At 41.0% G+C, this 18057-nt stretch overlaps 1 protein-coding gene across 1 annotated transcript in view; it reads left to right on the forward strand.

Annotated features, from left to right (window-relative positions):
* The first annotated feature begins 382 nt into the window (after window positions 1-382).
* Window positions 383-18057, forward strand: part of PCP4 (Purkinje cell protein 4) — a 50377-nt gene continuing 32702 nt past the window's right edge. The window contains exon 1 of the mRNA XM_030469162.1: window positions 383-519. Coding sequence (XP_030325022.1) covers window positions 511-519 — 9 coding nt within the window. The 5' untranslated portion in view covers window positions 383-510. The remainder of the gene's footprint in view (window positions 520-18057) is intronic.

The raw sequence follows: 18057 nt of genomic DNA on the forward strand, positions 1-18057 counted from the left end.
CCTAATAAGAAGCGGGGTGCGCTCCTCCCGCGGGGCCTTTGGCGACAGCGGCGCTCCCGCTACCCGCGCCACGGCTTTCTGAGGACGAGCGGGGCTCCCGCGGCTAAACCTCGGCCACGCTCGCTCAACCCGAGGAGGAGGGGGAAGCGGCGGCTGCTTCCCGGCGCTGCGGGACAAGGGACACGGGACAAGGGACAAGGGACACCCCCTTCACCTCCTCCCTCACACCCCCCCATCCCGGGGTCTCCCTCAGCCGCTGCGGCTCCCGCGGACGGTTTGGCCGCCGTGGCCGCCAGGGGGCGCCGCTCCCTCTCGTAATAGTGAGGGGTTGGGGGGGGGGGTGAGGGGCGCGAGGGGGCTCGAGCGCGGGCGCGGCGCTCATTGGCTGGCGCGGGCCCGGCTGGGCGCGGGGCGCCGCTTCTTAACGGGCGCGCGGCGCGGGGCGGCCGTAGCGTTGTGCTTGGGTGGGTGCCGCGAGCTGCGCTGCCGCGAGCCGGGCTGCCGCGCGACATGAGCGAGGTGAGCGGCCGTTGGGGCGGCGGTAGCGGCGGCTTCTCTGGGGGAGGGGGGGTTGCGAGGGGGGGGAGAGACCGCCCCAGCACCTCGGAAAACGTCCCGGGAGGGATGGAGTGTGGGGCTGCGCTTGGGGCTGAAGGTAACTGTCCCTGTCCTAAAGGGAGGGGATGGGTGATGCCCTGGCTAGGGAGCCGGTGAGGCTGTGTTGTATTGAGATCTGAGAGGTGTAGCTTTGCTGGGTGGGGAATCTGAAATAAGGTAGCTTGTGTTTGAGCCCTGTCTTGTGATAAGCAGGTATGTGCTGCTCCGGAGCATAAAAAGAGGCAATGTTCTGCCCCTTGAAGGACCATGTGCCTCAGTGGAGGATATGCTTATTAAAGCCTCCTGATAATTGAAAGGTTTTCTTTTTGTTTTATTGCTTTGCTGTGCGGATTTGGTTATTTGTGGGGAAGTTATCTGCTGGAGCTCGTGGAAAAAATGCCCTGTTCATAGTTGGCTGCTGATGTAGACTTCATAAGTAGTGTCATGAGGATTACAATTAAGGAAAAAATGTGAACCCTGCCGAACATGTGATGATCGCTTCTACTTGTAAATAAATAAAGCTTAAAATTCTCAAATTTTGGGGGGGATTTTTTTTGTTTGTTTTTGTTTTTTTGTTTTGTTTTTTGCTGTGGAAAAGTTCTCTGGTGCAAACTAGTATTTTTATTAAAAGTGCCAGGTCTGACGAATACTTGACAGCGTAGTCAGCCATATGCCAGGCAGGTAAGCCTGGCAGATCCCCCATTCTGTACTGCAGCTCTTTGTTTGACAGTCGGTGGAGATACCTGTACTTTCCCTTTACCCAACACCTGTGTAGTGGAGGCTGCCTCCTTTTATGAAAGACCTGCAGCTTCATTAACAAATGGGTATTCCTTTCTTAGCGGCAAGAGTGAAATTGAGGGTGACACCAACTAAGTTTTGACTTCTTTGTGCAGCTGCTGTATGTTTAGATGAGGTGTAAACCTGAGGCAGAGTAATGTTGGAGCATGGTGTGAAGCTCGGGTTTGCGAGGGGAGGCTTGCATCTTGGCTTGCAGGTCAGGCTGAAGGGGAAGAGCAGAGGAAATTCTCATCGTGCATTCTGTTGTTTGCAGAGATCAGGCAGTCCAGGTGTAATGCATCAGGCTCTGTGACCTCTCCTTGGCTGATGACTATTTGTATTAACAGGACAGACTTTATGCAGTGTAAGGTTTTCTCCCAGTCACGGTCCCTTTGCCCACCCAACCTAGCTGAAGTGTTCTGTGTGAAGCAACAACGTTATTCTACTCCTTAAAGACAGTGGCTGGGGAAAAATCTTGGGTAATATTGTTCTTAATGTAGCTGTGCAAGGCAGTCTTTTGTTATAGCCCACTGCCGGGTTGCATTTGCTCAGTAATTAACCCTTCTTAGTTTGAATCAGATTGCTTGCCTTGTGGATTTTTAAAGTCCTGATTAACGTCAAGATCACCTATAATTCCAGCACAGGAGTTAGCTGATCCACTTCCTTGTGCCTTCACAGAACAGCATTCCTAGCAAACAGCTGGAAATGTCTCTTTCTCTTGCGCCCTGTATAAGTGACACTTAGCACTGCACTCAGTGTCTTCAAAGCTGGAGAGTTTATCAGTCACAGCTACAGTGAGGAAAAGCTTTCTCGCTGTTACTTGCCTCTCAACCATTTCTCAAAAGATTTTTTTTTTTTTTTTGAAAATGCCGATGAAAGCAACTGCACCCCCCCCAAACCACCTCACTGCACGACTCTTGTCTAAAAAATGAGACAAAAAAGATTTGTGGAAAGCAAGCTCCTTAAACATCTGTTTGCTGTATTTGGATGGGAGTCCTGGTGGATTTCACTTGTAATGCTGTAACTGAAAAATATTTTTGTTTTAATCTGCTGGAAAATCTGAGGGGAGGGTGATTGAAAAGAGGCTCATCTAGAGCCATCAAAAGATTATCCCAAATGGACTGGTGTTGGGAGAGTGGAAAGGTTTTTGGCTTTACATTAAGAATTGTTAGGCTTTGAGTAGAACTAAAAATGCAATTGCAGAAATGTTTGAAAAGAGCTTTCATACCCCTTAAATTATTTGATGAGACATTGCATGAATTCTTTACTGGCTCAAGCAAAATTAACTTATTTATTTCCTGCTTATGGGCAGGGATTACTTGTCTCCTGATGGAGAAAGCTGAGCTTTGCTTGTAGTACTTTTCTATTTTCTACCACTTATTTTTGTCAGGAACAAGAAAGAACTTCTCTAAAAAAAAGTCGTGTTTTTATTTTTTTTTTCATCTGCGATTTTAGTCTGAAAATGCATTTAGGATGCTCTGTCTGCTGGGCAGAAGACTGGCCCTGCAGTAACTAGTTACAGGGAATGTGAGGCTTAAGAGTTTACTCAGTTGCATTGCGAAACATGCAATTAGTGCTTCCAGGTGCTTGGTTTTGGTGGCAGATAGATCACTTCTCACCATATATTGAAATAATTTTTAGGTGTTGGAGTAGGTTTGAAAGTCTTCAAATAACTGAGGATTCTTTTCTTCAGGCCTCCAGGTGTTTATTTTTAATGAGCCTAGAGGAAAGGTCCATGCAGGAAAATACCAGCTACTGTCTGTGAGCCCCCAGGAGATGCAGCCCTTCTTCTGTTAAAGGTCTCTGGTCACACAGGAAGACCTGGGGGAAGCAAATTTGACTAATGAGGTGATAGACAAATAGAAAATAGCTATTCATAGCCAGCAGTTCTACCAGTGAGCCTCTAGACTCCGAACTGGCATAAACTTGATTCACCACAGGGAATCCTGTCGTCTTAGCAGCCTCTTAACTATCCGACATGTTGCAGATGATGTCTGGTCACAGTGACAGTATTCCTCTGGAAAAAACATTTTCAAGAAGCATATCATAAGCTTTTTTCCAACAGTCACTGCCACTCTTGCCTCCTGTGTTGAATGATCCTTACTGTCATCAGGAGTAAGGTCTGGAGACTTGGGAAACAGCACACCTAAAGTGTGTGGGGTTGCAGCCCTGCATGCTGTTTCAGTGGTTTGGGGTGAATCACAAGTGTAAGGAGGCAGGCATTTAAAATGGTAACTATAGAGGCTGCCTTGTTGCTGTGGTTGTTTCCTTTTGATATTAAATGTTCAGAATGCTATTGCTGGGGTAGGGGAGATAGTTTAGGGTTTTACTTTGGTGCCTGACTTTGGAAGAGCCATTCAGGAAAACCACCTAATCAGCCTGCTTGCCTGAGGCACCTGTGATTTTAGAACTTGAATTTGAAGAGCCTTACACAATGTGAGTGAAGTGCTCTCCTGATTGTCAGCATGCTGATGGGCACCACCGAAGGTAGGATTTGAGCCAGCAGCTTTGTATTTTAGGAGCAGCCTAACTACCATACTGTTGCAAGAATATTTTAGCTCTCTGTTTGAAATAGGCATCAACCAACCAGACACATTAAATTTGTAAAACAGGAGAGAACTGTTGGGAGTTTCACTGTAAATACAGTGCCTAGGTCTCTTAGCTGGGGAGGCTGGGGACTTGATTGCTGTATAAATGCAGGGGGTTTTGTCAGGCTTTGAATGCAGAGAACACCTGGTTTTGTTTCTTCCTTTAGCTAAAGCTGGTTGTATTTCTTTGCCTTATATTGTCTCTGGACTCTTGAATCATGTAGCAACTGTTCTGTCTACCTTCATGAAGGGTGCCGTGTGGCATCTGTAGTAGGGGTGTTTGCAGGACATTTATGAGGAATGTGCTGCAGATAGGGAGAACCTGAACACGTCTATCATTCTGGACAAGTGTGACCACCAGGAGGCTGTTAAAAAAGGAGTGGACATACATGGAGGATTCTGCCAGAAATGTGGCTGCTTCAGGCAGTTAAATTGAAAAACCGGGCTTCTTTTAGAATTTGCTCTCCTTGGTTCAGTTGAATCTCTTCCACTGAAATGGTATTTAGCATCTTAGAATCAGATGTGTTTAAATGCTGAATTGAGGATTGTACACCAATAATCCTGACAGTACTAAAGCAAAGATCTGGTGTTTGTAGAGGGGAAACACACAGTTTCTTCAAAATAGCTGTTCCCTAGTGTGGTGTTTGCAGTTGTTTGCAGTCCTGAGGCGTGTCTGAGCCTGCCACTTGTCTTGTGGGAGCCATTCTGGAAGTAGTTTACAGGTATAGTGTGCCCACAACTGCTAACCTCATCGAGTTTATACCCGCAATAGGTACAGAACAGTGTAGATCTAAGAAGAACATGGCATCATGGAGGAGGAAACTGCAGCTGTTACAGGCTGGAGGTGGGACAGATAAGGCACATGAGCATCAGCTTTTCATTTTAACTTGCATCTATTTATAAGATGAGGAGTAAGTTGCAGCTCAAAAAAAAAAAAAAGGAAGAAGGGAGAACAATAAGTTTTAGATCTGTCACTTTGACCACTCCTTCCATCAGTGTGGTTTCAATGGGATCAAGTGTCTTCTAAAATAGCACTTGGAAGTAATGCTGGAAATTGATCTTAATTTGGTGAGCCTGGCATATGTACTCTTTAGGAAGAAGCATGCTGGTTTTATTTCAATGGCTAGAATGCCAAGAGCTTCAAACAACACCACACTTTAAAGGGCAGTTAGCTTTAATAGGTGCTTCAGATGCCATGTTTCCCTGTAAAAGAGTAACTTAAAGCAAAAACTGCTGCATTTGTGGGAAAACTCCAACCTTCCTACTGCAGTACTTCATAATAGAACATGCAAAGGCATATAGTTCCCAGTCTAATATCCCTACATTTGCAATGCATTGACAAGGTTTCATCTTCCAACACTTTCATATGATCAGGACCTAGTTAATCTAGCAATGTGCTGTATATATAGTAGCAGTTAACTTTAACAGGAGCTTTGGTGGCCTTCTCATGAAAGTTTTCTGGGTGGGTTTCTTATTGATTTCAATAAAAAACTTGATTTCCAGGCCACTATTTGTTATCATTTAAAAAACGGGCATAAAAAACAATGACCTGGGTAATGTGTGAAATATTTAGATGTTTCACCTCTTTGTCTTTGCTACAGAAGAACTTGTAATAGACTGGCTAGACCTAGGCACTGGGTATGTAAATCATAAGACACCCCTTTCTTGGCTGAAGAGGACTGGGAGAAGGCTGCATGCATCAGAGGAAAGCTGTGCCTTTCTTCAGGCTGTCAGATGCAACAGGGTCTTAAATTCACTGGGCCATGAAAATGAAATGCTTTCTTCTCTGTGAGGCATAGGATCTTGTAATGAAGATTAATAACGTACATTCCCCTCTTTCTAAGAAAAAGTGTTGTTTTTTCCTCCAATCACTTGGACATTTGGTTTCTAAATAAAAAGGGTCAAATTGTAACTAACAAATCTTTCTCCATTCTTCCTCTCATTTTAATTAAGAAGATCAGTATTAGTTTCTCTAACAGAAAGAAACTGAGCAGAAAGGCTGCATTTCTCTTAATAGAAAAAATAATGGCAATCTGGGTAGACTAAGATCAGGGTGAGCAACTGCAGAAGAGTTGCAATTGCGAAACTTGATATTAATGACAGGTTTTGAGGTCAGTTTATCCCCACTCCTTGAGATCCAAATAGTCTGGTAAATTAAAGGTAAGCTGGGTAAGTCTTACAGAGACCAGGTATCAGTTCATACCAAGTGGAGTGTAGCCTTATTTATGCACCAACATGGAATTTGGGGAAAAAAAGCAAAAATTTAGTCAGAGAAGAAATGAAAATGTTTAACTACATGCCTTGAAAATTAGTCACAGCTCAACTATCTTTCTACTTAGAGAAGTATTATTTTATAGAGGCTGAATGGTCTTACATTATCACCTTGGTATATAGTGCATGAAACATGACCTGAAACAGTGATGCAGCTGATCCTGTGTGTACTGTGACAGTAGACTGATGTTAGAGGTCTTTTGTTAAAGCTGAAAGTAATAAACAAAAGGGAAAAAAATGCTATGAAAGGTGATGTCCTTGGCTGATGTTGGAGATGGATGGTAATTATTCCTGGACTGAGACAGCAAGTTCATAAGTGTGGCATCATGTATGAGGACTTCATATTTTCTAATGTGTGGAGGCACAGAGTTATACATATGGCAAAATGTATGCAAGTATCTTTAACATGAGTGTTATCGTCCAAATGCCTGACAGAAGGATGGTGTCAGAACAGCTCAGATTTGCTGCTCCTAGCTTACCAGGTTTGATTCTAATTGCGCTGTGGACTCAGCTGCTGGATAGTGCCTGCAGGTCTGAAAGCAAGCTGTAATAGTAGATACAGAGAAATCTGAACCAAATTTTCAAGTTAAAATGGTTTAAACTTGGAAAGGTCATGGAATGCTGTGCACTTGATCAGGGCGAGGTTGTGTTGGACCACAGCACAACAGGAGAGTCCTGAAGTGGAGGAGAAAGACCTGTAGGGATCTTGGCTAGCTGTACAGACTGCTGTAGATATATTTGCAGGTATTTTAGCTGCACCTTTTCTGGGAATGATGGAGCACAGACCAGAAATACCCAAGCTAGTGCTGACTAGGGCTACTGATGGAAACAGGACAATTTCATGTTAAGATAAAGCTTGTTAGTCTTGACAAGAGTTTGTAAGCTCTTCTGGAGTGAATCAGTGAGACAGCTGGAACAGTCCTGGTAAGTCAGCATCTTCAGTAGGAGCTAGTTGGATTGCATAGGAGAAGCAATTTTTCAAAGAAAAGGAGTGGAGGAGAACTTTGAAGGAAATTAGGGATCTGAACAGCTTCAGAATCACTGGGCAGGGTGCTGGAAAGCAGGCAGTACTCATTGCTTATCTCTGTGGGTGCCTTGCATATCTGTGTCCTCTATGACCTGCAAAATAAGGCTTGCTACCCAGCAAGCACTCCTGGTCAGGGCACCTGGCTGTCTTATCTGCCATGGTAATGCTTTATTCTTTATAAATCTAACACTAGAGGGATTACCAGGCATTGAAATAGTAGTTGGCAGCATTCTGACTACAGGAGAAGACTCATTTCAAGTCATAGCATTTTCCCACAGATAGTTTTCTGAGCCAGATGTATCCAACTGATTTGTCCTTATCAGTGTCACTACCTACACACTACTACTGTACCTTTGCCTGCCTACTAAGATGCTGTGCATGTTTCAGCAAAGCCCTCAGTATTCAGTGGGGTGAGGTCGAATTGGTCAGTGGAAATTGTGCCTTATTTTTTGTGAGAATGGGGGAGTTTGACTTTTGAAGTCCAAGGTGGACTTTTCTTTAAAAGAAACCAAATAATTTCAGACAACATGAATGCCAACTTCAGACAGCTGCAGCATAATCTGATGAAGGAGAGAAGCCTACCTGAAATGAACTGGAGTGTTAGTGTGAAAACACTTTTGAAATTGCTCAAGTCCAAGTTAAGATGAGGCAATAGAACAAAGGTAGAGACAGAAAAATATTTTTTATAAAAAGCACCAGCATGTCTTTCATTTGAATTCTACGGCTTTTCATTCCCTAGACTGAAAATTTTATAATGGGATTCTTGCTGTCTATTTCTCTTGTAGAAAATTTATTTCTTTCAAACTCCAGAATAAAATTTTTATTTTAAAATACCTAATAGTCTAGATGTTGACTTTTTAAAGTACATGATTTAAACACTGATTGAAGTACTCTGTAGAATGTTTTTTTTTATTTTGAATTTAAGAGATATTATGTGGTATTCAGGGAAAAAAAAAATCTGAGTAACACTGAAATCTTGTTCCTTACATTCTAAATATGTATTAGTAAATGTGAGGTAAAAGGGAGACAGGTTTGAAATCACTACAAATTAAAAGCATTAGCTTGGTAGGAATGAGGAAAAGGAAGACCATGCTAGGAAAAAGATGGCTAGGCAGGCAGCTTTCTGCAGATTACAAGGTGGTAAAATAAGCTATGGGGCTTCATAGTTGCTTCATGCATATCACTGCTCCCCTCAGATCTGGCAGATACATTCTTACCACTGGAAAAGAGAGCAAACACACTGTTGGCTTGGCACACTTCAAAATGCATGTCCTGGCACACATGTGCTGCAGTTAAGCAGGGCAGCCAAATGCCTTAGGCAGGCCAGTTCATGCCAGTTTTTAGTTGCCAGTCAGACTTGGCTAGCTGTCACTTCTTCAGCATGATTTGCAAGCTACTGGACAGCACTAGCATCCAAGCCAAATTGAGCTGTACCTCTCAAAGTAAGATTTCAGGACAACCTCTCCATTTCACGGGCCTTTTATTCTAAATGTTGCCTTGTATTATTTGCTTGGACTAAGTCTGGTGCATTCCCATCCTGGAACTGGACTCACAGGATGGATCTGCACTGGTAGCAAAGGATCTAGCATTAATGTTGTAAACAGCAAAGCTACCAAGCTGCAGATTATCTGAATACTAGAAGTATCTTTTGTGATCATGCCATTAAAGCCTTTAATAATTGATTTTCTTCTGAATGCACTATATCAGGCGTCACACAGCTGAATCTAAGTGAATGTTATTATTGGCTTTTTGCATGAAACTTCTTAAGAACCTATTTCTGGTCTAGTCACGGCATGGGTATGTTCAAATATGAAATGAATGCATGACTGTTTTCTGTAGGAGCACATTAGCATTGTTTGGTTTATATTTTTAATGGTATTGAATGCTGGTTTGGCATGTTCATGTATGAATAAGGTGAAAATATCTAGTTGGGTGGTATTTTTATTTCATATGCAAGGTACAAAGTGTAGAATGCAGCCTGCTGCAAAATGGGAAACTAAAGGCAGAAGGAGTGACAGATTATGTAGAGTGGAGAAATTTGCAAATTTTCACTGAACTTTAATTGGAAAATAGTTTTGTGAGGTGAGAGTGTCTGAAACACTGTGAGTGAGCTTTGGTTGGACTTGACCGGCCACATCTCATGGACTTACCCCACTGCTAGGGCACTGTAGGAACTGTAGAGCTTTGAGTCTTAGGGCGGGTAACCTGATGGCTCTGTCCTGGAGCTAGAGACCCCGGAAACTACCCAGAGCTGCTCAGTGAAATTTCTTTTCTCTGCTATTAACAATGAAGCTGATAGCAAGCTCAAGTACACTGGGCAGCTGCAGGGTCCTGGGAGCCCCTGATTAATGGGAATCCCTATTTTTTTTTGCCATCTCTTGGACAGAATTAGTGACCTGGCTTTTCTTCTGCTTCCTATATGCGAGTGTATGTGCTTGTTGTCTCTGATTCCCGGTTATCAAGGTGACCTTGTGTATCACCCTGCCCATTTTCCTTTTCAGTATGACCTGATTGTTTCTAATTCCTTGGCTGCTGTTTAAACTCTGAGTACTCAGACGGCTTTGCTCTGAACTGCATCACACTTCAAACATAGCAGCTCCCCTGAAGTCTCAGCAGTTAAGTTCTGATACAGATTTGAACAATGCAGGACAAATCCTCTGTCAAGCAAGACCCCATTTCAAGGGAGCTTCAGCAGCCAGTTCAGGGTTCCCCTGGATGAATCTCTCATGGCGCAGAGCCAGAGATAACAGGTTTGCCTCATCTCTCTGAGCAGCCCCTGGGTACAGAGTGTTGCCAAGGCTGCAGCATGCTCTCACTCGAGTGATTCCCCTGCTCCTGGAATAGCCATAAAGAAGTTACTGTCATATCTGCAGGTGGCTGGGGGGCTGCGCTGAGTTGCTCTCTGTGACTAGTCTGGCTGCCTGGGGGTTTGAGGAGTAATAGAGGCATAAACACCCTAGCCTCTTCCTCTCGCTGTTGTCTTGGAAATCAGAAGGCTTTGTCCTAGGGTAGAGACACAAAATTCCTTTGCATGACAATGGGAAACTGCCATAATTAGTACCTTTTAAAAATCTGACCGATCAGTTACTTGGGCAATATAACAGACTGTAATAACACCTGTTTACCTCCAAAATGTGTAGGCAAAAAAAAAAAAAAAAAAATTCTTTCTTCCTCATAGTGCAACTGGAAATAAAGCTAAAAAAGCCAACAGAAAAAATGCCAGAATTTTTGTTGTCTGGGAAGAAGCAGCCTGTTTTAATGATAGCCAATATCATCAGATATGAAGCAATTCGTCAGTGCAGATTTTTGTCATTAATAACACAAGCTGTCCCTTGAAGACAGCCTCTAACTCAATTACAGCTGGGTTGGCAGCTCAGCAAATTAAATTACCCTAAACTTCAGAAGAGTTTGGGAGAATGAAACATGAAGTAAATATTTGTTACAAAAATACCATCCATATTCAGTTATGTTATGCCTGGGCAAGGATCCCAACCTCTAAATTGGCTTAGGGCACTATTCCTATCTGGGGATGCTAATATTAAAGGATACCCAAGATACCACTTAAAGAGAAATGCTTTTCCCAGATACCCATGGGTCTGAGTTGGTCCTAATCAGATGCCACACTCTGTTGCCTTCAGCTGCTTCCATTACCTGCACAGGTGGCCAACACTTGTAATTTAGGCTGCATAGATGTACCAGTGTTGCTCCATGTTTTGCTCCATTGCAGAGCAAAGATTGCTTGGAGGTAATGCAGCATCTCGGGGAGACAGAGCATGCTGCGTTTCATGATCTCGTTTCAGATTTTCAGTTCCCAGAACAAAGCTGCAAAGCCTTTTCCCCATGGTACCATCTGTTGTTGCCTGTTCCATTGCTACTGTACAATAACTGTGGATCAGAGATGTCAACTACATCACTGGAATAATCAACAGAAACAATTAAACTATGGGGGTTTTTTTGTTTGTTAGGTTTTTTTCTGGATCATTTCAATGATTGTTTTCAACACAGCTCTGCTGCAGGGTTATTTTTATCATGTATAATTTTAGTGCTCCTATTCTCTGTATGACCTTGCAAACAATTGTACCCAAGCAAACAAGCCCTTGGGGATAGGAAGGTGTGGTTAGATAGGGCTAGACTTGGAAGTCAGAGTTCTTGGGGCAGGCTTCCTGCCCAAAAATGCCCTTTCTGGACTGTAGTGCTAGGTCTGATGCTACCAAATGATAAGAAAAGGACAAAAAAAGGCAGGGATCACGTTAAGAACCTTGGGTATTTTTCTACTTGTGATATCCAGCTTATTTAGTCTCTTTTTATATAATTTAAATTATATTTTAGATACCTTGATGCTTCTTTATCAATTTCTAAGTGTAATTAGGATGCAGTATCATTCATACCCAAATGAGAGCTGAGGTAGTGTTTTGGCAAACAGTGTGAGAAGGCTTTTCCTGTTGACTATACCCTCTTTGTCCTTTCCTAGGGCAAAAAAACCCTCAAAACAAAACCCAAACAAAACCCTAACCAACCAACCAAAAAACCCCAAAACCCCACAATCCCCCCCTAACATGTGTTTAAAGAAATTCTACAGTGCCACACTGAGGTTTCAACACTATTTATGCATAATTCTGCTGAACTGAAGACATCTCCTTGTCCACATATGAGTTACCCCTATAAATAAACCTTGCAGAATGGAATTCTTCATTTCCTGCAGAAAAAAAGATGGATTACTTCTCATGGCTGACATGGTAATTAACAGGATTTGGGAAATACATTCTTGCAGTTGCTTTCAAAATTAGCTTCAAAGATTCCATTAATCCCCACCCCAGAAAAAAAAAATAGTGATTACAATGTCTTTGGAGAAATATCTTCTTAATAATGTTTTAATTCAAAATATGCTAATATAAATATTAAGCAAGCTACTGTTTGTGCTAATTATGTTGATTACATTTGGTGTTGGTGTAAATATTCTGTTTAGAGCATTATATATAAGCTGAATACAAAATCAGCAGGTTCTCACTGTGCTGATTTATAAATTACAGCCCAGAATTTGCAAAAGTGGGGCACAGTGAAAATTATTCTCTGTGCTATTAGAATATTCAGGAACAGCACTGTAAGTGGCTTCTTATGTCTCGGACAGAGATTCTCTGCCTATTTTCATCAGTTGCTTCCTTTTTAAACCTGAAATTGTGCCTGGTGCTGCAATTGGACATTCAGAAGTGCCTGTTCTGAGGACTTATCTCAAGCCAAAAGCTCTCTCTGGACAAAAGTGAACAAATCACACCTCTTTAATTGAGGCAAATGCCCTAATTTTACTAACCCTGCTGTGTTTATGGCACTCTGCCCACTGGGTGGAGTATGCATTTTCCACAGCCATGTGACTGAAATGTGTTTTTCACACTGACAACGACCACATTGCAAACAAAATAACCCAGGTGCAAGACCTGCAATGCTGACTTTCAACTCCTCTGAGAATCCTCAGCTTCAGGGTTGCTCCTTTGATTCCCATTGCTTTCTCTGTGCCTGACTGTCCAGTAGATCAGCAGGATGGCCAGGGCAGGATGGCCAGGGCTTTCCAGCAGTATTTCTTCTTGTGCCATCTCATGGGAGTTGTGGGTTCACCCTGAGTAAATAGTACTTAGACTTTCATGTTCTCCTTCCTGGAGAAATGCTGCAACCAGTATATCAGCAGTCAGCTTTGTAAATGGGCTGCTTTGCACACAGGCTGCAGCTTTTATGGACAGCTATACCAGGTGCTTTCCTTCTGTATTTGAAAGTTGCTTTAGAAACTTAATTTGTACCAGTGTAAATGATTGTCAAAGATGGAAGGATGTGAATGCCGAGATCCAGGTTGTGTTATCTTTATAAAAAGATGAAATTGTGAAGAGATGGTATCTTGGCCAAATCATTGTCACAGCAAGAGCCAGGCATGGGTCCTCAGTGTCTAGAAAGAAAATAATTTGTAGTTATTCACAACCTTGTTAATTTCTGACACATATTTCTGTGGTTTCTAGGATGACTCTGTGTGCATGTTCATGTGCCTTCAGTGAACACAGAAGTCATAAAACCGGTGTTGGTCACTGTGCCTGCTTTTAGCCAGTGCAATTTGAATCCAATCAGTTCATCTCAGCCCACCAGTGGAGATTTAATTTATTAAAATAGCTATAGGAGAGTTTTAATATTAAGGATGATGAACTAGTCAAGCAGAAGACTGCTTGACCCATGAAGTTAATTGCAGAAATTGTCAGAGTGCCAGGTATCATTTAGTTTTGACAGCCAGTATTGAAAGATGGATTCTGGCACTCTTGCTCTGGCAATATTATGCTACCCTGGCAACACAAGACAGAAAACTGACTGCAGAAAATTTACGTTGTTTAAAGGAGCACGTTGAGAAGGTCCTACATGGGTGAGAGTAGAGGACATATCCTAAAGAATCAAGCTCCAAGGGTAAGAGCAGCTAGGGAAAAGTGATACTCTCCAGAAAGTCACCCCTACCAGGAATGTGTGCTCATAACCTGGAGTGAACTGCTTTGTAATGAAGTATATGTTGCTAATATTTTTCCATTCTGTCTGGTGTCCAGAAAAGGTGGTACGTGATTTCTTACCATGATGTACAAGACAGAAGTAACAGACACATTGTCAGATTTACCCATCATTCAGATAAAATATTGGCTAGATGCTCTGTACATTAATTACCTTATTGCAAATGGATTTACCTTACTGGTGCAATTACTTTAAATGTGGGCTTTGAAGGATGGTTTTATCTCATAAATATTAAGTAGTATGTCTACAAAATGTGGGAAAAAGGGAGAAACTTGTAAAGGAGGCACAAATGAAGACATGGGAAAATTTTAGTTAAGGAGCTTCTAATGCAATTTTTATATTCAAGCTTCTCTGGGATTCTTTGGTTCTGTCTGCAGATGTTCTTTAGGTGACTAACCAGTACTGAGGTGAATGAACCAATACATCACAGAAGTTGGCTTGGGATTTACCATCTGGCTGTATTGCAGATCAGTTTTGAAGGTTTATAATAGGAGAGAACAAGTGAAATGGCAGAACTGGTGCATGGCTTGCCAGTGATACACTTTCTCTCTCCCAGATGTCCATATTCATACTTTGACACACAACTCCCAAAACCATGGTGGTGCTAAAACTCCAGTCCCATTATTTAGAAGCCAGGTATCCCTTGGGAGCTTCACTGAAGAGAAAAATCTGTCACAGCAGCATAATTTTTCCTTCTCTTACATTTTTATCCTAAACATGGTGATTCTTTTGTCCTTATTATCAAGCTATTTAGTCTGTTGTGCATTCTTTTCACACTTAAATTTGTGCAGTGCCAGGTGCTCTATTTTTAAGTCAATGCATGGCATTAGAAAGAGATTGTCAGACACAGTGAAATGGAAATCTCCATTTAACCTTATTAGTCACATGAAATTCTTGAATTCTACATTGTGTCTACTTGTTCCAGGTCATAGCTTCTGGGTTCATCCCCTTACTGAAATTTTGGGTCTTCATTTAGTTTGTGATATACAGCTTGTGGTCTTTGCTAGAGCACAAAAGAAAAGCCATTGCACATTTGTATTGATTTCTGGAGGTTCAGGACATCACCTCATCACAAAATTATTTTCAAGTGGCATATATATGCCTAATGTATTGATCAGCTGGCAAAAGCTGATGTTTTTTTCAATACCTACTGCTTAGCTTTAAATTGAATGTTATTTTTCTGATTTTTTGTTTTTTTGTTTTGTTCTGTGGGTTTTTGGTTTTTTAAATAGCAAATTTATACCTGTTGCTAAAAAGAATGAAACTCTGGATTCTTGGAACCAGAGGAGTTGATGTATAATTGTTGTAAATTATAAATGGAGAGGAGGTACCTGGGAAGGAGGCTATATGAAGTATGTTTGTTCTACATTTGACAGGATCTTCTGTGTTTTTAATCCAGATTTCTCTAACTCATTCTTTAGTGTGTAGGAAGTACCATGCTAATGTAATTTCCTGAAAATTCCATCTAAGGAAAACTAAACACACAATGAACCTTCACTCAGTAATGATTATGTATGGGATATACCTATGCTTGTAGTCTGGGATTTACTTCAGTAGTCTGAAACTCACTGTATTCTCAAAGATCGACAAACACCAAGTGAAGATCAGCCTGTAAGAATTTTGTTTCTTTCATTGCTCCCATAAAACCAGCAGGAAGAACTTGCTGTATATCCTACTCTTTATGCTTCTGATTAAAAATTCTAAATTTCCTGGTTTGGAAAAAAATGAAAAATCCTTAAGCAGATATTTATTGTGATATTTTTATTTGCAGAAGGCTTATAAACTTTATAAATTTTTAATAGGTATTTTTCAGTAATTTTTTCCATTGTAAGTCTAAAGCAACCGAACTAATTAAAACAGAAGGCTATGGAAAAAATAAGATGCTTATGAAATAGTTTTATTCAATTTGTCTTTTACAGAAAAAATCTTGTACGGGGAACAGATGGTAGTACAGAATAAAGGCTTGCTTGGCACACAGCTGGCTGACCCACAGCAATTTTTGTACTGCATTGTACCTTAGATGTATTCCCTTCTGTCATGTGTAATGTCTTTTGTTAGGGATGAACCTGGTAGCAAAACACAGCTTAAAAGCTTAGGATATGCCATCTCCTCTGCTGTTCCTCTTCTGAATGAGCACACAACATCCTAATAACATTTCAATGTAATTGAAATAGTTTTTTTGTCCTAAGTTTTGTCCTAAGTCTACACTGACTCTTTCTGCTATCCACTCTATGAAAACTTTCCACTGTTTCTATTATGTTAATTCTACTCTTGGATGCTCTTTAATTCCTTGATTAAGAAATGTACTTTTAAAAACCTGCAGCTGCTGTAATAATGGGACAGAGCCTGCTGTATCTTGTTGGGCCTGCAATGAGATGAAGAAGCAGAATAATGTTACTATAAGATCCCATTTGTTGGAGAACTTTCTGGCAGTCTCATGTCCCTCATCTTGGACCTTTTGTGGCTCACTGAAAAACAAATAACCCCTCTGCCCTCAAAAATTCTGTAATAAACACCTGGCTACAGACCCTAGCACTGAGGTACTAATTGGAAACATAACTGAAAAGGTAAGGCTAGTTCAAGACAAGAACAGAATGTAAGAATAAGTGCAAAAATTAGTCTAGGAGGGTCAGGAGGGTCTAGCAGAACGAGTAGAAAAGCTGCTGCAATAATTTAATGTTCTTGAGAAGTCCTCTGGGCTGCAAAATCACTTCTGACCTTAGTTTGTACACCTAGGGGACTAATTTAGTACAATTTTTCATACAGCATTAACTAGCTGCTGTGTAGAGCACTGAGAATTTAACAAGAAAGTAAACTTGTTCTTTTCTTACTGGATTTTTGGACATATGGCATTAATCCTTCTTCTGTCTTTTGACAAATTGGGAGTGACTTTGATTTTGGAGACACTTTTAATGATGTGCCTTTGATGTTCTGTAAAACCACTGAGTTAAAAATTAATATAGCCCCAAGCAGCCATAAACTATGTTTCCTCCTACGCAACATGGCAACAAAATTGTTTATCCTGTTTTATGGTATAATCATTATGGCTTTCCTCTCATGTTCATTTTGGCTGTTTTTTCGATGTATAGTGGAAAGTGCTTCTGCCCTAGTGCTTGCTGTAGAAAATGCTGAGAAATATTTTAAGCAATCTTTGAATGAAGGAAGCTAGTTACATGTTATAGAAAACAGAAAACAACAGACTGTTTTTGTCTTTTAAAATATGGTCAGAAACTTGGAGATTTTCTGTTTTTTTAAAAAAGAAACACCCAGAATTTAGTTTAGGTATTCTTGGATTTTATAGATTTTTTTTTTCCCCCTTTTTTTTTTTTTTTTAATTAGATCTGTTGCTTCTGAGGATAATATCTGTTATACCAGCTTTTGGATGGTTTTCATCCATTGCTTCTTGAAAATATTCTGAGTAACTTCCTTGTGTTTAGTCCTGTTGTGCTATGGAAGGCATTTAAAAACTAAACTGTTTTGCAGTATATGATAGCATCATGAAAAGTGATGTAAGAAGCAAGTGGCTTCAGCTGCTAACAATAGTAGCATCTTGGAAATATTTTAAAATAAAGTCCACCAAATGCATTGAAATAAAAAGCTAAAGGCTTTGCAGGTAGATGGTCACAGTGTATATGGCTTTTTCATCAGTTTCATGGCCTTTTTATGAGAAATTAGTATTTACCTACTCATCCACTGCACTCATTTGGAAGACAGTGGCACAGTGCTTATAAATCAATATATATATATATATATAACTGAAACAGGCTGTCAGAAGTTTGTTTGCCACTTTTTTGGGCTTCCTTGTGTAAATGTCCACAAGTCATCAATCAAGTGAGTGGCTGTAGAATACTTCGGTTCATTTCAGACTTAAAGGAAAATCTTGACCTCATCGATCCATAATTTTCAATTTTGACCAAAACCAAGGCTTTATTTGTTTTCTTTGATAGCTTTCCCCTCTCCCTGAAGGGAAATAAACGTGTGGATCCATATTCTAGTACTTCAGCAGCAGCAGACAGAACCTGACAGGTATAGCCTAGGGAGGAAAGAGAAGCTTCCACATGGGCTAACTAGCACAGCCTGAAACACTCAGCAAATAAGGCAACTTGAAAAAGCATTTCAAAATAGACATAAGAGGAAAAAGCAATATAGCTACCATTTTATAGACAGGAAAAATCCAGTATTTGGGGGGTTTGGGGATGTTTAGTACATTAACACTAAAATCTAATTTCATAAGTGGATTGAAATTGAAATATGGAAATACTAACC

This window comes from Calypte anna, chromosome 1 (genome assembly GCF_003957555.1).
Source record: "Calypte anna isolate BGI_N300 chromosome 1, bCalAnn1_v1.p, whole genome shotgun sequence".
NCBI lineage: Eukaryota > Metazoa > Chordata > Aves > Apodiformes > Trochilidae > Calypte > Calypte anna.